This window comes from Charadrius vociferus, unplaced genomic scaffold (genome assembly GCF_000708025.1).
Source record: "Charadrius vociferus isolate BGI_N301 unplaced genomic scaffold, ASM70802v2 scaffold179, whole genome shotgun sequence".
NCBI lineage: Eukaryota > Metazoa > Chordata > Aves > Charadriiformes > Charadriidae > Charadrius > Charadrius vociferus.
This window is the reverse complement of record NW_009650072.1, coordinates 3200902-3220123: the sequence shown is the minus strand read 5'-3', so window position 1 is coordinate 3220123 and position 19222 is coordinate 3200902. Positions and strand designations below refer to the sequence as shown.

The 19222-nt window shown below is 36.9% G+C and overlaps 1 protein-coding gene across 1 annotated transcript in view; it reads left to right on the top strand.

Annotated features, from left to right (window-relative positions):
• OTOG (otogelin) overlaps nt 1-19222 on the top strand; it is a 106214-nt gene that overhangs the window by 78203 nt on the left and 8789 nt on the right. The window contains exons 34-50 of the mRNA XM_009892017.1: nt 59-582; nt 1444-1715; nt 2335-2503; nt 3471-3607; nt 4726-4815; nt 5200-5383; nt 7964-8184; nt 9024-9162; nt 11311-11505; nt 12385-12597; nt 13375-13479; nt 13853-13963; nt 15188-15289; nt 15737-15835; nt 16567-16607; nt 17787-17862; nt 18816-18994. Coding sequence (XP_009890319.1) covers nt 59-582; nt 1444-1715; nt 2335-2503; nt 3471-3607; nt 4726-4815; nt 5200-5383; nt 7964-8184; nt 9024-9162; nt 11311-11505; nt 12385-12597; nt 13375-13479; nt 13853-13963; nt 15188-15289; nt 15737-15835; nt 16567-16607; nt 17787-17862; nt 18816-18994 — 2857 coding nt within the window. The remainder of the gene's footprint in view (nt 1-58; nt 583-1443; nt 1716-2334; nt 2504-3470; nt 3608-4725; nt 4816-5199; nt 5384-7963; nt 8185-9023; nt 9163-11310; nt 11506-12384; nt 12598-13374; nt 13480-13852; nt 13964-15187; nt 15290-15736; nt 15836-16566; nt 16608-17786; nt 17863-18815; nt 18995-19222) is intronic.

Sequence of the window (19222 nt, the reverse complement as noted above, 5' to 3'; positions counted from 1 at the left end):
GTCAACTCATAACAACCAAAAAAATGACAGCCAAGGAAAGATCAACTCTGTCCCCTTCTGTTGTATTTCCAGTAACAAAGTCTTCTTACACTTTCTCCACCTCTCAGTACTTAGCAGATAAATTGGTTTCTTCACCTTCTTTGACACAAATGATACAAAAAGTAACAACCACACTGAAATATCCAGTACAAACTAAAGTAGTTTCTACAGCATTGAAATCTACAGTCCGAAGTGTAACAGATACAGTAAAACTTACAGCAGCTACAGCTCAACCATCCTTTCCTCCATCTTCAGTAGGCCCCTTCTCTTGGCAGACATCTTCAGGAGATAAACTTTTAGTACAGACCACAAAGACCACGGCTCTACCACGTTTTTCTACTCAGAAGGCTATGGAACTTAGTCGTCAGACTTCAGAGCCTTCGTTGACAAGCCAAAGCAGTACCCCAATTTACCGGTATCCTGCAGAAACTCTAACAAAATCCACTGGTCAGCCACAACATGTCTTTAGCACAACTGAAGCTACGGTAGAATCGACTTCCTCATACCCCTTAATCACTTCACTACCTGAAGGCATTCATTCAAGTATATTACCTACCTCAGTAGGTCCTACACAAGTTATTTTACCAACTGAAAGAGAGTTGCATTTAACTGATTCAGTCACGCAGCCACATGTATCAGGAACGACTTCTGTTTTGCAATCTACAGTCCCAACTAGTACAACAGCTGACTTGATTTTTGGCACCAGAATTCTCCCTTCCTCACCAGAAGTGCTTGCAGCTTCCTCTTTAGCAACGATTAAAAAAGAAGCATTTCCTTCATTTTCTACTCAAAAGGCAGGCACTGGTCAAACACTTGAAACAACTACAGCTTCCCCGCAATCTATGTCAACCTCTTCGTTGGTTTTGTTATCAGAAACAACAGAAATTCCCATTGTGGTGGGAAGTGGGCCATCCACATCAACAGGCAAAAGTAGTACAGAGAAAACTGCGGTGTTGCCTAGGCAAGTCACACTTTCAACCACTGCCTATGGTTCTACGTTTCTGACAAGTACAACGCTGTCAGCTATGGCCCGTTCATCAGCTGCAGCTTCAGCCTCTTCAATGATGAGCAGTACTGGGCAAAGCATTAGTGTTGTATCAACAACTTCAGACAGATCAAAAGCAGTAACGGAATCCACCACAAGCTCTGTAAAGCCCACCTATTTTTCTGTTACTTCAGAAGCAAAAGGAGCCGCGCCCCTTGATACAGTAAAATCTGAAGAGCCAGAATTCACAACAGAAGTCCAAGCTGTCCATACTCAAGGTGCTACCATTACCCCAGAAGCACCTCAGACGTTTTACTCTCCACATTTCACAAACACAACTGCAGTTCCTTCCAATGTAAGTGTATCAGTATTGTCCGCTACACATTCATCCTCTGAACCAAAACCTTTTTCTTCTATAGCTGCGTCATTGGCCAGTACTACTCAAACTTCAAAACTTGAAATATTATCTGAGGTGCAAACACCTTCTGTGAGTTCACTGCTAATGATATCTGACTATCCAAATGACACAACAGCTCCATCAGTTTCCTCATTTGCCTATTTATCTACCAAACCACTTCATGGCTTGACTACAACATTTTCTGATGGACTGGGAACAGCTGAAGCTGTGTCAGGAGTCACAGCATCATCTTCTATGCTGCCTAGAGAAACAGCAACTCTTCAAACTTGTACAGTGAGTAACTATAAACATTAATCTGTTTGGCTTTAAATATATCTTGGTTACCTTTACACACTGATCAAAAAAATTGTGAGCCATACTTTGCTCTCTAGGATTTAAAATATCTGTATCAGAGAGCCCTGTTATTTTCTCAATTATAACTAACTTTGGATGATTTCATTGTGCGTAATGGTTTTCGTAAGTGCTATAATACATTGTGTTTTGGGCCTCAGTTTTCTGAGTGTGATGGTTACAAGAACGTTTTTTGGCAAAACATGGTGCTTCATATTGTTTAATGGCACGCTGCCCTCTTTAAAGTACATCTTTCCAGAGATCCTTGTTGTTATTCTACTTGTGCCCTTCCATGCTTTTCCTTCTCAACTTCTAATGTAAGGTTAAAAATTCAGTAATGCTGTTCTCTGCTTTACAACAGGACAGCACTTTTAAACTGCCCAAAGAATGGTCAGGTTTTCAAAGGTGCTCTTCACTTGTAGCTTCCATTGGTGTCACAGGGATTCATAAGTATTCTGTACCTGAAGAATGCGAGCGCCTTTTTTTGAGCAAATACTCTGCAATGTTGTGATACTAGCTTGGTAAGAATGGTAACCTGTGTCTTTTATTAAATATGCCTTAGCCAATCACAGAGAATGAATGCATAAAACACATTTGCTTGGATGGACAACTGATCCAAGTTAATAAGTCACAGAACTGTCCATACAATGCAACTCAACCCAGCTGTGGAGTTTTAGGATTTGCTACTCAAATGAATGGTGACAAATGCTGCCCGAAGTGGGAATGTGCATGTAAGTTTTAATTTTGCTGTACTTTTGAAGTGAATTTAGATGCATGTTAAAGAAAGCTAAGAACTGACACTTCTTTTTATACCACAGCATAGAAAGAGAAGATGCATATTGTACAGGTTACTCATTGTGTAATGCAATTTGTAATTCTAGTTCTACATCCAGGGAAATTACATCAAAATGCTCCTTTAATGTACGATATTCCTCTTACCCAGCTTTAGGTATCTGCAGTGACATGTCTAGGTCTGACTTAGACCTATGTTGTCTTCTGTCTAATAAGAGTACAGTTAGTGGATTTTTTGGTTCATCTTATATCTACTTCAGGATGAGAAGATTCCGTAGACTCTGTTACCTAGGTCTGTTAACAGTCTGGGGACTCTGGAAGCATAACTGTACTGTAGTCACTCCCACCAATTACCTAGAATTGGGCAGGAAGAATCCAAACCTTAGAAAACCCATCAATTTAGTCTATAAAAGCAAAGAAAGGATGCACAGATAAGCAATGCAAATTTCTGCTTATCCTCTAGAGTTTGAAATTAACTAAGAGTAGAACACTAAGCCCTTTGAAACACAAAAACTTTAGCAGTAAGACTGGGAAGAAGGAAACTTTCCACATGAGCTTTCTCCTTAGGAACAAGACCTGAAGGGAACTAAGGATCTGGCATGATCCACTGCCATTCATGTTTTTTACTATTTTTGGGGTTGTAAAAATTACAAGCCTTCGCTGGTAAGAACTGTAAGAAAATAACTTACTGTAGATTGTCCCACTGAAATATGCAGGATTTGACTCTGCTGTCCATTTACAGGGGTGCAACAGTATTAAATATAGCTGAAAATATGTGCACATATATGAAACTAGTAAGCTAGTTAATCTTATAAGATTTATTGGTTTATCTTCATATTTTGTAATATTTACAGAAATTCTAAAGTAAGTTAGAAAAAGCATTTAATTTATTTTTATTTCTCTTAGGTCGCTGCACAATTTTCTCTGATCTGAGCATTATAACCTATGATGGAAATCATTTGGCTTTATTCAAAGAAGCATCCTACGTTGTTAGTCAAACTCAAGATGAAACTATAACCATACACATACTTGACTGCAGAATGGTAACTAACATTTATCAGCTAACAAATGGTGCTCAGTACTGCTAATAAGATGTATCTTAAAAGGAAGGGCACAGTAATACTATATAGTTGTGGTGAATTATTTATTTCTGCACAATATCTATGAATTGCACTTCCACTTTACAACACTTATTAATTGGATAGCATTTTATCACCTGACTATATATGCATAATTCCTTCTGAGAAATTTGCACTGGAAAAACCAGTCTTCAGAGCCATAAACGCTGTAGGTTTGTCACACTGAACTATACTACACTGTGCATTCCGGGTCTCTGACAGGGGCAAATACTTGTCTTTTCAGAGAGGGAAGAGAGAAACCCTAATGGGTATCCTGCCTAATGGGTAGTGTAGATTGGCTTTATGTCATGCTTGGGCAGGGGGGTTGGACTAGATGATCTCAAGAGGTCCCTTCCAACCCTGACCATTCTGTGATGAACAGTTAATTTCTCATGAGCCTTTACAAAACTCTTTCACTCCAGTCTCTTCTATGAAAGCTAGGTAATTTTGATGTCTGTATAAATGTCCATCACAAAATTTGGTCCCAAGTAGTAGCTTATGGAATTTAATTCCAGAAGCTCAATATGATTGATATGAAAAAACAGATCCGTTTGACTTTTACATTTGGTTTACTGTTGTATCCAGTGCTTTTTGTTTTGCTCGACACCTTGTAGCTGGGGAAGTATCCATTACTTCTGTAATCAGAGTTTCCGATCCATTACTTCTGTACATTTCATATATCATACAGATTCATCATTCCCAGTCTCCTTCTTGCTCACCTTCAGATATGTAGTTCATATTTTCCAAACAGCTAGTCCATTGTATATTTTTTTCCTGAAAAACTTTATTTCTGTTGTAATTTCAAGATTGAGTGATACAACACAGTTGCTGAATATGAGATCATAATATTTCATTTTATTTAGCAAGACTGCTATCCAGATGAACTCTGTAGTCTAGGCTTAAAACTACAATCAGTTTTCCTGTCTTCAAAATATACCCCTCAAAAATCATTAATGTCCCAGTACCTAAAAACAATAAGCAGCTAAAGTATAAAGATTTTGCACATCTTGACTATGGTTGATGTATTTTTGCTTTCTCCACAGAGTAATTCAAATTCAACTTCTTTGTGCCTGGCAATGTTGAATTTAACCTATGTGTCAAACCAAATTATTATCAATCGTTTAAGTAGAAAAGTAAGTATTTTGAGGGTTAGTTTTGCTTTGCCTTTTAGATATCATCTTACTTCTGTAATCAACTGCCTCCTCATGTGGATACTGAAGATTAGAGTAGGACACAATAGGTAATATATTTCATTGTTCCAGCTTTGTAATTTAAGAAACTGCTTGTAAATGCAAAGAGTCAAACTGATACAAGGACAGTTAATGAGGTAAGTCACACAGCAAGACACATAAACTATTAGTCTCTTTAGTACCTATATTATCTTTGTGGAGGTGAGCCTGACTTCTTTTGAAATTAGTTATGAATTAGATTCCTAAGGTGTTGAGAATCTGGCCTTTGTTATTCTACGTACAGCACTTGGTACCTGGCATTTAACCTCTTTTCTGTGTGTATTTTAGATAACAGTAAATTCAAGATTTGCTTGGCCTACTGTTAGAAAATACGGATACAAAGTCGAGGATTCGGGCTTCAAGTATGCAGTTGAGACCCCAACAAAAATCAGAATTCAGTGGTTTCATAACACAGGTGTTATGATTATTGAGTTTAATAGTACCAGAGAACCAAGAGCTTTGGGCCTATGTGGTAAGTATAGAGTAGTGCGAGAAATAAAGGCATTCATATGCTTTGTTAGGGACGTGCATTTTCCTAATTATATAAATCAGATTTTGCAGGATCTAGCCTGAAAGAGTTACTGCAGATCTTTGCAAAGTTTAAGATACTATTAGAAATAAATTCTTATTTTGTTAATTGTTGAAATGATGTTTGATACCTATCCATGTAATCACTTTTTACCTGTAGCGTTGCTTCTGACTGTAACTTGTTTGAATCACAGGCATGATTGTGTAACCAAACCTAAATAAGTAAGCTGGGCCTAAATCCATAGTGTCAAATAAGGTCATTTACAGATTTAGTGTTTGATATCCATCTGATAGGAAGCGATATGGGCTATTTTCAGTTTCTAAAGGTCAGAATTCAAAGGAAATGTTAACTTGAGAGAACTAATCTTAATTTATCTGTTGGAGGAAATAGTTCAGATGGAATTTCTGAATAGTAATGGATTAAATAACCATTATTTTGCACTCTAAGTCTGCTCAATAGTTTCATGTAGTTTCTTTCTTTCTAAAAATGTAGCCTTGAATAAGCTGTTGGTGCTGTAGCTTTTGCAAGTGTGTATTTGTTGATGTAAATCCTTACTGTGACACCTGAATCTGTAAATTTATCTGCTGTAAATTGGAGCTGGAAACCAGGGTTACAGAGTTCATATAATTACAGTGGATATCTTTCCAGTTTCAGAAAGGGCAAATGCCTGTAGCTCAGTATCAAATGCCAATGATAGCTCAGTCAAGTTCCAAGTCCTGCAGATAGTAATGTGCTTCTTGCAAGGGAAGAGATTTTGAATTTACTGCAATTTTGAAATTGGATAATTATCTGTAATTTGCCCTAACTTTTGTTTTCAACATCATTCTTGCTCTATTAGGCTAATTGTTATGGTAATTAGATCAAAAAGAAACAAGAAAGTAAAGACGGCATTTTTTTGTAAGCCTGATTCAAGTTATCCTGAAAGCTTCTTTTGCCTTTACCTGTTTGATTACTGTGATAGGGAGAATTGGGAACATTACATTTCTGGTTTACAAGGCGCTTTAACTAGATGAGAACACATTTCTGTAGATGGTGTTCCAAGTACAGTTTTTCAGATAATGTGCTGTATTTTTCTGGTATTCATCTCTGATTGGGATTCTCTGCATAAGTCTGCCTTCACAGTGCTGTCTGGTGCAACTTACCAGAACCTGCTTTAAATGAGCTAGTTGTACTGCATCTTTTCAGGGTAAGTTAGTCTACCCTGATCTCCTGTGCTTTTCTGTGTTGGCCTGCTTCTTGTATTTGAGCTTTATCAGATGTCTTTTAGCTGAACTGCATTATTGGCAGATCCTGATTTCTCAGCTTCATGGAAATGATAAAACTAAAGACACCATTACAGTTTTGTAGCAGCAAGTATCCCTTGAAATGATCTGTGTCAGAGACAACAGTGTCTTTTACAGTGGAAGGATCAGGCAAACTTGGCAACTGGCGAAGAGCTGGTGTGGGAGATGAGGGATGTGGGAAGAGAACTCGGACACCTTTATAGCAAAACCAGTGAAAGAGAGCGCAACCATGTCAGTTTTAGCTGCAACCAGATCCCACCAAGCCAAACGTGAAGCCTTAGTTTTGCTGTGTTAAATCTCCTTGTCAATGTGTAAAAGAAGAAGTGGGAAAAGATATCCCAGACATGACAGCAATCCTTTGAAGTCTCTCAGAACCATCAAGTACTTCCTATTTGTGTTGCATAGCCTCACAACCTCAAACAGTTCAACCAGAAACATTTTCAGTTGAATAGTCGTTACAGTTTCAGAAGCTATTTTAATCTCTGAATGCCTGTTGCTGTATCACTGACGGTCAATGGCTTGCTCTTGTTGTCAAGAATTGTGAAAAATGGTAAAACAGACAGTTCTCTAGAAAAGGGTTAAATCCACAAATATTTTTTGAACAGATAAAGATTTAGAATAGCCATGCAAGTTTGTGGAGAAGTCAGAAGAAAACATTCTAGAAGTCTGATACAAAAGTCTCAGAAATTGTGATTTAGAAGAAAGAATGGGGTACTGATCCATTATTCTGCTTTTTTGTACCTGCTGGCTCTTAAAGGACCTTCCAGAGAATACTACTGTAATACTTGGATGTTCTGTGTTGCCCAGTCACTCTCCATGTGTTAATTACTTTCTTTGCACTGAAGTCATTCAAAGTCGCCAACTACCTTAGTTTAAACAGAAACAAAATGTGATGCTGCATTCAGAGAAGTGAATACAGAAAAGTTTGATTTCTTTTTTCAGTGCTTGTGCTCCTGAGGAGTTAAGTTTGTGTGCTATAGCTGAGCCCTCTGAACAGCTCTTTGACATACAATAGATTTCCACTCATAGATGCATCTTTATTTTTGCTTTGTTTAATTCGTCTTAATTTTGTGGATTTTGATCATACCAGAGACTTCCTACATCTGTTTTGGGTTGTGATACTGTCATGTTGTCCAAGTTTTTTAAAAGCTATTTACTTATTTGAATATGCTACTTCAAACACACTTCAGAATGAACCATGTGGTGTTAACCTGCTTATTTTCTTCTGGTAATAACACAGGTTTTTGTGATAGAAGTTTGGAAAATGACCTGATGCTACCCAACAGGACAGTTTTAAGCAAAAGCAATGCTCCATCGGCTTTTATAGACAGCTGGCAAGTGCCAGACACGTTAAAGTATGTTGGAGAAGACAGGCATCAGGAAACTAATTGCTCAGTCATGGACTGCTCAGAGTGCTTAAGAATGGTGTTGAACCAGACCTTCAGCAGCTGTCACCCCTATGTATGTTAACTATTTTGGAAGCTTACATTTTGAGAGAGATGCGTTCTGATAAAATTTTGTATACTAGATAATTTCATTAATGTGAAACTGCGTGTAACCACATCTGTCGAATGAGAGGTAAAAATAATTTAAGTGTTGGCAGCCTTATAGAGTTGCAATAAGCAACTAACACTTCCAGAATTCATAATGTGTATCTGTTGGTTTTGACAGTACCATCAGTCCCAGCTAATCAAATTGTATCAAGATGATGTAAAGCAAAGTAAAATAAAGTAATTTTAGGATTTAATTAATCCTTAAGTCTTCAGTAATTTAACAAGTTCCAAATCGCAATAGGTAATCTGAGAGCCTGCATTCTCAAAGCCTTTAGAGGCAGGGAGTTCCAGCTTAGAGAGATGAGAGGGTAGAACAGACCATTTAAAGCAAATCTAAAGCAAATAACAAACTCGTAGTACGCAAATAAAGTATTTATTTGTGCTCATACGAGTACATTTACCATTTCACCTTTTGTGTATTGTGGAGTTTGATGAAGAGGTAAGGAAGAACAAGGAATAATGAGTAATTATGCCTTCTCTTGGAAAAACTGTATTAGCTCTTGCCTTGGCACTTATAAGAGATAAAGGATGTCTTACATTTTTTCAACATTCAGGAAGTCTTATTCTTAAATAATAGTAGAATTTCTTTGTACACCAATGAAGGCTGGTGGCCTCTTGCATACTGTGAACTAAGAACCTTTGGCTTCAAATCTTTTGTTTGTAGCTGATATTTAAAAAGGTCAGTCCTTTTTCCTACCTACCAGGGTCTCTGTGAAAGTCCATTTTTTCTTTTTTTTTCTTTGTTAGGTTCCACCTGAGCTATTCTGTGATATATGGGTTCAAGACACTGAGTACATTCAAAATCCATGCATTTCTCTAGCTGCCTATGTAGCAATGTGTAACAAATTTAATATTTGTATAGAATGGAGGAGCTCTGATTACTGTCGTAAGTATTCTGCATATATGTGTACCTCTAGTGTTGACAGATGCAAAATGTGCCTAATATAAGAGTTACTGTAAGTTGAAAATACCAATGCTCCTTGAGCCCTCATGTACTTTGGGAGTCATTATTGAGATAATAAATTCAGCATTTTTAATGATACAATTCAAAGCAGCGTGCAAAAGGAATCAGGATTGTTATAACCATTTCACAGGAGGAAAAGGTAAGCTGAAGAACCTTTCTCAGAAGCCTACTTCTGGCTTATTATGTACTTAACTGTAGAATTCAAATACACTTCATCTGCAATGTAGTGTTCATTTCTCTTAGCCACTTTCTGCTGATGAAAGCAAAACACAACAGAACTGGTTGTGGAAAGGAGGAAGCCACAGAAAGTAAGTTCTGTGGTACTTTAAATTGGTGATGTGTGCTTGATGCTGCTCCATAAAGCTATATCTTTGGAGAAAGGATTAGAGAAATGAAATGCTTTTGAGATTAGATAGAAATCAAGGAGTAAAACCTGAGAGCTAGAGTATCCTGGCGGAAGACGTCTCCCATAGCAACATACTAAAATGTAAGGCCAAATGGGATCTGTTTGTGAGTAAATAGAAAATTTGGATTACAGCATCTCTTAACGCTCTCAATGATTGCCTAGGAAAAGCCCTAAGCAGTAGTAACATAGGGAAGTCTGTGGTTTTAATGCTTGAAAAGAGAAAGACTTATTGATGAAGCATGATCCCCCAAAATAAGAGAACTCATTGTACATAGAAATCATAAGTGATGTCTTTTTAAAAGTGATTTAAGGTGGGTACATGCGTACAGGCTTCATGCAGGCATGTCATAATGCCCTGCAATTAATAGTCATGGAGTCTACAGCTTAAAACCAGTCAAATAAAAAAAAATCCTCAGTTTGTATGGATTTTACTAGCAAATAACTGTTTAAAAAGAGATCTGACAAAATATATCTGTAAATATAGTTGTGTATTCCATCCACCGTGAAAGGACATGTCTCTTATTTTTATACCACAGTGACCTCTGGTGGTGCACGCCTAGCAAGGAAGAACCATGAAGTCGCATCTGGATTTTGTGGTTGCTAAGCATTGACATGCTGTAGACTGATTTTTAAAAGTCTAAGTTCCTCTATTTACAGGGTTCTAGTAGATATTTCCTGTGGGGCATTATGGCCACTTTTAGTAGTGAGGAGCTGAATAAAATCAACCTCCTCTCCCAATTAATCTTTAAAGTCTAAACTGGAACCTTTATTTTTGAGCAGACACTCCCTTTGTGATCTGGACTTTGTCTCATTACTATGATTCCAAATGGTATTGCTGTATGATTTAGGTATCATTACATGATAAGGATCATATATTTTGGTAGTTCCCAGAACAACACTGTTGGCATTTGTAGTCATTCTCTGTTTGCCATATTTATGCAGCTTAAATCACTGGTTTGGACCAATGAAAGAGTACATTAAGTTTTCAACAGCAAAAGTTAAATCAACATGAGAGGTTTTTTTGGTCTATTCCTGCATGCACCCGTAACATGCCAATGAATTTTGTAAATTACTAGTATAAACAGTGTTAAATTTAACTGTGTTTTTTGACTTAACACACACACACAAGAGTAATTAATGTGGATATATATTAAATATAGTAGTGGATTCATCCAATTTTTTATTATTTCATGTAAAACAATGCTGAATTTGCCTTTACATATATATTTTTATAATTGACAAAGCTTTGCCCTTTAGTAATCACTGCATTTTCTTTATCCACTGCAAAGTATTCAGAATGATTCAGAACACGGTATTATTAATCTGTGTAGTATTTGCAAATATTTTTGAAGCTTTAATTACTTTGTGTTGACACTGTTGCATGTTTTGATACCTCTGCTGCCAAAATGCAAACCGAAGCCTAATGAAAATGTTACTACAAGAAGAAAAGAAGTAAAAGTGCTTGCAACTTCCTTTTCTTTGATTTTGTCCTATAATTTGTCCTATTTGACCAGGTAACTGGTCTGTATCGGTGTTTTGAGTTGGTAGATCCTACTGAATTGGCAAGCACAGGAAGTTGCCAAGAAGACAATAATGTCTTCTCTTCGGTACTGCTTCATGTGATTATAACTTCAAAATGAGTGATTTGTTTATTTCCTTTGTAGCCTTCCCCTGCTCTGAAAACTTCTCCTATCAGGCTTGTATAGCTGCCTGTGAGGTTGCAGATAGTTGTCAGAATAACGAGGTTGCTTCGCTGGGCTCAGACTCCTGCTCAGTGTTGACAGAAGGCTGCGTCTGTGCTGAAGGGACCATCCTTCACCGAGCTCACACTGCTGTCTGTATTCCTGAAGAAAAATGTGGTATATTTAGATGTGATTTTCTTCTTTATTATCTGCATGTCAATGGTCAGATACTTCATAAGTAATAAGTCAAGTTCTGGCCTGATGTTGTGTGGGTTCTGCATATGTCATTCAGTTGAGGACTCTAGATACTCAGTAAACAGTAACTGTACAGATGAGCAAGCAGGGAATATACTTGTGATGTACAATTTTGCTCACCTTCTCTCAGGTGGAGGGTGCTTTTCAAAATGGAAGGTTTTGCTTATGTTTATGCATTCTAAGTATGGTAGTCTTGGCCTCCTTTTCACCTAGCCCTGTGCCAAGGGTCCAACCTATTGATACTAAATGGCATTCGAAAGACATGCAGCAACAGTTAATGACATGTTTTGAATAATACATGTATATGTCCTATGTTCTTTCTGCCAGCGTTGATATTTATTTTCATTACAATTCTGCCTGAGCACACCAAATTCTGGACCAATACTTTACACTAACACCACAAACCTTAAAGGCACACTTTATTATATATCAGATTACATAAAGCACTGTAAATCAATAATAGTTGTGCTGTGTGTGAAATACAAAAGTAACTTCTTTTCAGATCACTGCTTTAAAAACAAAAGATTGGATTGGGATTTTAAGTGACTAGCCTTGCAGTGGAGACACAAAACAAAGTGGAGGCCCTGATCCTCTGGAGGGTATTGAGTGTCTTGCTTTCCCATACAAAGTCAGTCTCAGACTGTCTCCTCTTTCACTTTTTTGTGGGGTGATGGGGATAGGTGATGCCTTTAAAACTCTGGGATTTTTATACTTCATAGATCACAACCGCTGTGGAAGCAAATGGTGGTCAAAATTTGAAGTAAAAAGGAATTCCTTCCGTTTTCTGTTGTCCTGATCTAGCTTGTACAGACAGCTCAGGAGCACCTCGTGCAGTAGGTGAGATCTGGAAAACTTCTTCGAGTGGATGCTGTATGCAAAAATGTGTTGACAGTGAGACCATTATTCCAGTGGAGTACAACTGTTCAGACATCCACAATTTAGACTGTCAGCGATTTGCAGAAGTGGCCTTGCTTGTTCCTGGTGATCAGACATGTTGTCCTCAGAAGATCTGTAGTAAGTATTCCTTAACGATTATGAATACTGTCCACTGGAATATGCAGATATACTTTCTCTGTTGTTTGTTTTCCTGTCACACATCCTAGCTTTGAAGTGAACAGAAATTACTTTGTTTTGAATTTACAGATTATATAGAAAACTGTAGAAATTTTGTACTATTCAGCTCAGTATCCAGTAGGTTTTTGGGGAGAGGTAGAGGGAGGGGACAAGTGTTATAAGGACTGAAACAGCACTGTGTTTATTTTGATATGAATTGTATTTATCTTAGCTGTACAGGCTACTGATTTGTCTTTAATATTCAGATACAAATAAATGATATAACCAATTCTGAGGAAAAAAGATCACGATTGTTTATCTAATTTACGAAGTGAGCAGTAAAAAAAGCATATAAAAGCTGCTTTTTTTTTTTCCTCCAATCCTTATTGAACTTAGAAAGTCCATCTTAAAAAAGAAATGGCAAGCAGTTTTCATATTTTCACCACCTGGGATGATGTTGCAGTGATTTTTCCACAGGATTTTTTTTATTATAATTAAATTCTCACAAGGACTCAGCTCTAGTTTAATTTTGCCTCCATGGAGAGTGTTGCAAATGCTGGACACTTCTGAATATTGCCTCAGGGTTTTTTGCTGGTTTGTTGTGGTTTTCATATGCATGCTGTTATTTAGAGATTTGGGGTATCAAACTGTAAATACTGCTTGCCACTGCTCTACTTGACTTATAAATGCATAAGATAGTTTAGAAAGTTTTTTGTTTTCTTTCCCTTTATGTAACAGTTTGTAATCAGAGCCTATGTGAATCCCTAATCCCTGAGTGTGATGGCTTGGAAAAGCTGGTCACTTACTACAGTGAAGAATCCTGTTGTCCCAACTATGTTTGCGGTAGGTTTCTTCTGAAAAGGTAAAAAAGTTCACCCTGTAAATTAGTAATTTAATAAATTAAATAGATCACCTTAGAAGCCAAAACTTAGTTAGCGTAGACATCATTGTTAGTATGGTCATTTACAGAATTGTCTTTAATCTAAAAGCTCAGGGTTGGTCTGTGTCTCAATTTGAGCAGATACAACGATGGAGTCTTGTGTTTAACGATCAGGCAAGAATGTGTCTTTGCTCTCTTGCCATAAGAGGTAAAAGTCTTTCCAAAGTATCTTGTAGTGTTTCTCTGCTCTGCACTGCCTTTTCTTAGGGATGTAGCATAACAAAGGAGGAACGCTATACTTTGTATAAAGAAATATATCTCTTGTACTTTTTTCAGAATGTGATCCAGCAAAATGTGAGCCAATGGAGCAGATGCCAAGCTGTCGAGATGATCAAACGCTAATTGCTGCTCGGGTGGAGAGTACCTGTTGCATTTCCTATATATGTGGTATAGTATCCTGTCTGGTTGAGACTACAAGTGTTTTTGCATATGCAATGATGTCTACTATTATCTTGCCAATTAAGGCGCCTTCTGCTTCCTTTAGCTCTCCCAACATAGTAAAGCTTGAAGGTGGTTAAAAAAACGGGCATTAAGTTTACAAAACGTAAGAAATAACAAAAACCATCAAGAGTCACAAAACACTTTTGTGCAACTGAGTAGTATTCCTGGGTCATGTAGAGGAGTGGTGGTGGAGTCCATGGATGAGGGACTTGAGGGTTTTGAGAGACTGTCCATGAGCAATGAGTGGACTAGCTGCATGAATATTTTAGCTGAAAAGAAGACAGAAGTTATATATGCTCTTGCTCCCTATATCCTGTTGTATCAGCTACGGCCCATCTTATTCAATGGTGAATATCCCCTATCAGAGTATTATACAAATTTGTTCAGTTCTTTTGGGGTTTGGCCTTTAATGACTTAATTTGATAATAAAATTGCATTTTTAGCATCAGTATAGGAGTTCTGTTGTTGCCATGTGGTTGTTTTCTGTATGACAATAACGTGATAATGAGGTCCTATTGAATTGACTCTATTTTTGCACATAGATATCTGTGAATCAAAGGCCATATCATCTTGATTAGCTCTTCCATGTGCAAAAATTTGTGCATTAATAGAGAATTTGAATTACATTTCTTTTATTTACAGTGATTGGGGGTCACTTCTATCATGTGATAGCGATGTGCTGTGTTTGGCTCTTCTCACTCTCTGCACAGCATCCTTCTGTCTCTTTTTTGATATGAGTCTTTGCACTGTACATATTGAAAAGTACCTGTTGTGGGTTTTGTATGTGTTCAGGTGGGAAGATAACACTGGGATCACAGGAGATACCCTTTATTGGGGATCAAAGATCCTATAATTCAGGCAGAGGAGCGTTCCTGAAAACAGCGTGACTTGGTAGGAGAGAAAATCTAGCAAAATTTTTCATAACCAAAAGGGAGAGAAAATCCTGTTTGTTGTGATCTGACTCACAAATAGTGTATTCATTCTTTATAGCAGGGGACAAAGAAAAGGCAAGCTGCACAGAAAATTAGCCTCTTGTATAGGGACTATATGGAATGAATGCAGAGTATTTCTGGTCTTTCATATGCATCTGTGACAAACTTATAGGTATGTTTCCTAGGCAGTAGTAAAATTTCTTCCTATGTTTTATATTTAAATAATTGTTTTCTCTAGCATGTGAGGCTTGCTCTGATCAACTACCCAAATGTCAAGAAGGAGAAGTTCTTATTGTGGATGGCAATACTACGGAGAGGTGCTGCCCTACATACCAGTGTGGTAAGTTTGACTTGAATTTGATATTTTAAGTAATAGAGAACACGTCAAATTTTGTAGTGTGGATGTTCAGTGCCAAAAATGGTGGATTAGTGATACAGCTCCACTTGTGCATATCATTTGTAGTCCTGAACAAATAATCTTTACTTTTAAAGCTTCATGCGCCTAAAGCATTATCTGAATATCTGTGTCATGGAGACAAATGAGTAATTTCAGGCCCCAAATTCTGGAGATTTAAAACCGTTTTAAATATTTCCCTAGAATATTTGTACTCCGCACTACTATTACCTAATGACTGACGATTAGATTTCGGTTATTAGTCTTTTCAAGTAAGATGTTTTCTGAAGGTATTTATTATGAATAAATAATTTACTATCTCTTGATTCACATTTCTGTTTATCAAAATATGGCAACCTTGTGTTCATTGGACTTTCTTTTCTTTAATTTTAGTTTGCGAAATACATCGTTGTCCTGAATTCAAATGTATGCTAGGCATGTCTTTGGTGGAGGTATGGAGCCCAGAGAAGTGCTGCCCCTTTCGGACATGTGGTAAAATGACTGATTTTCATTTTATTTGCCTTAGACAGTAAGACATAGGCGAGAGCTTTGGTCTCTTTGTTTTATCTCTGGTTTCAGCCAGCTATACCATTGTGGTCTGCTCACGAACAAATGACATAGAAAACTCGTCTAGTGGTACAGAACTTCTTAATCTGCCTGTATTGTTTTTTTTCTTGCTTCACAAGGGTGATAGCATATTGTAGAATTTGCCTGTCCAAACTGGGTGACTTACCATTGTGAAAATTTTGTAAGAGTTAGTAAATTATTTATAGCTTAAAGAAAAAAAAAAGGTAAAAAGGTTAGGGTCACAGGTCAGGAATTTGCCAGTTTACAAAGATGGTAGTATATCATACATCTCTTTGCCTTAAACACAATTCTCCATTATTTTATATTAATTGTAATGATTGTCATCACTGCAAGGGGGCTAGTGGCTAGAATGATCATCTCTTTTTTAACATATTCAGATGGACGGCAGTTGATACAGTGCTGTAAATTGTTGTAGTAAGTAAAGGTGGTCATAGAACCTGGTGTTAGTTTTCAGGATGGAATAGAAATCAAACATAATTCTGCACTCCCCAGATGGGGATATTTCAAAAATGAGCAGACCACTTTCAGTGATGACTTGTAAATCTGGAGTTTCTGTTCTCTCTGATGCTCTGTTTTAAGCAAATGGCTTAAATAACTTTCTAAACTGTTGTTTCTATTGTTGTATTTTTTTTTAGAATGTGCATGCGAAACAATCCCCAAACCTCAGTGCAAACTGGTATGAAATTCCTCTTTGTCAGTATTCTTTTATTAATTTATTAATAAATCTTTTTATCAGTATCTTAATAATAGTTTTATCAGTGAAATATGAAATGCCATGTCACACTCTTTAAAAAATTGCTTTACAGGAAGATACATGCATTTCTAAGACGACAGATATAAATGTTTTGCAGAATAAAATGGCTGTATAGCAGTGATATTTCTGGAGCTTTTTATGGCCATATCGTTCCCTGAAGTATTTGTAGAGTGGAACTGCTTTCATGCACCCAAGGATGATATTTTGTTTTTAAAGCGTCAGAACTAAGTGCTTTAAAGTGTCATTGTTTTGTTAATACTATTTGTTATGGTGAATATGTTAACTTATATATGCACTCAGACTGCTGACTAAGCAGAACTTTTTAACTGTATTTCATTGTGACTTGTTCTGCATTACAAAAATGCTTATTAGCATTGCTAAGTTAGGTTCTCAGTCAGTACTGGATGTGCTTTGATTTTGCTTGTCATTATTCTATCCAGAAAATAATATTGCGATGGGAAAAATTGATAAAAATTATAGTTTGCAATCCTGAAGGAATTGGAAATAGTACTCATTTTTTATAGAGGAAATTCAAAATGCTTTGTAAGTGAGGTGGTTGTTAGTACTTTCGTTTCATAGATGAAGAAACTTGGGCATAAGGAATCAGGACTTGCAGAAAACTGGGAGAAAAATCTTAATATGCATATGTATAAACAATAAAAGGCAAAATTAAAAAGTACATCTGTTGTAATATATAAATATATTAAAAATATATAAATCTGTTGTTCTGTTGTAGTACTATTTATCTTTATTAAATTATTCCATGAAAGAGCATACTACACACTGCGTGGAGATTTCTTACAAAGGCAAGCCATTGCATTTCATTGTTGACCTGCCTTAGTCTTTTCTGTCCAAAATGTCTGGTATACTGACACCAACAACCATGTCCGTTTTTCAGGTGCAAAAAAAAATTCCATTCAGTTATCTTTACTAAATGAAATGTCTCTGTGGGTGATGAAAGCAGATTCACAGTAGTTTTCTAGGGGAAAGGGATACTGCTACTCAAATCCTGAAGGAAAGGTGTTTAAAAGAAAAAGATCATACAGATAAGAAAACAGTGTCGTTTCACACTTCTCTTTTTTTCTGCTTTTATACACTTAGGGGCAGAAACTTCAGATAGATGAACAGTTTCAGAACAGTACAGAAAATATCTGTAACTGTGTTAAGTACAAATGTGGTAAGTCAGAAAAGAATTTAATTCAAAAAATGCCCTTTCGAGTGCTAAGGTAAATTAGAAATGATGATTTGGATGTTCATTTTGAACATGGTACTGAGGAGGAAAGAATTGACTGACATAATTCACGAATGGTGTAAGAAAAGGCGAGAAAACAGGACCCCTCACTAAATATTTGTTTGATTATGGCCTGTCCTTGTATTCTGTTAGTTTCTGCAGCCAGAGGTCTGTGCAGCAAAATAGCAGACAGAAGTTTGGGAAAGTTGGGTGCTATTGACTAATCAGCCTGCATTTTGCTGAGCTGGAGTAAGGATTCCAGCAAGAAGCTAAAACACACACCAGAAGTCCACATAAAGAAAAGTCCCGCTAACCCATTATGAGACTACCCAGGAGCTGGTATACATGCTTATGTGCTTTACAAGATCAAGCACAGCATTCAGCACCATGTGAATTCATCTTAGAGCATGCCCAATATCGTCTGTGGAAGCTCAGGAAAAAATAATTCCCGTGGGTCACCTAGTTGGCCAGCAGAGTTGGGAATGTCCATTTCTACAACAAAGACATTATAGGTCTGAGCTAATTATCTTCTGTGCCTTCAATAATCAGTGGGGAGAAATAGATATTTCTCAGGTACATTTCTTATCCTGATGTAGACTTATAAACCAAATCAGTTGAAGAAACCTGCACTGTCATTTTGGTGGTGCAGCTAATAGAATATTATATATTTATTTAGATTATTTAGATTTCATGCATGGTTATATTTGAAATAATTTGGCAATTGTAGTGAAGCATTAGACTACTATTAACAGTTTATATTTGAAAATCTGGCCCATAATTCTTAAAGACATAGCATAGCTTTTCCATTTCTGTTTTACTTTTTGAAACATTTTTTAACAAAGTTTTGATACCAAGCTGATTGTCCTGAGCATGCTGTTTATTTTTGCGTTTTCTTGTAGTGAGAGACAAAGTTTGCCTGAGTAATGAGAGAGGTGTGCTGCTTCCTGGACAGACAATCGTGGAACACAGTGCAGATGGCATTTGCCATATTTCTTACTGTACAAACATGATTGATCCCTCCACTAAATACTACCGAATAAACATGTCTTCAATAGACTGTGCTGTCAAGTGCAAAGCTGTAAGAAATTCAGAATTTTGGACATGTATACTGTGACTTCTGGTTTTAATTACCTGGGGGGAAGAGGGGGTGGGGTGGGGAGTGTGAGTGTTGAGTAGATTACAGTCACAAGAATAGATGGAAAGAACAACTATGAGATCTTCCTCTAATGATGTGCTAGTGCACTTCTGATAGAATTTTTTAAAAGTCTCACTCCCTTCACTGTTTTCTCCCCCATGTAAATCTTAT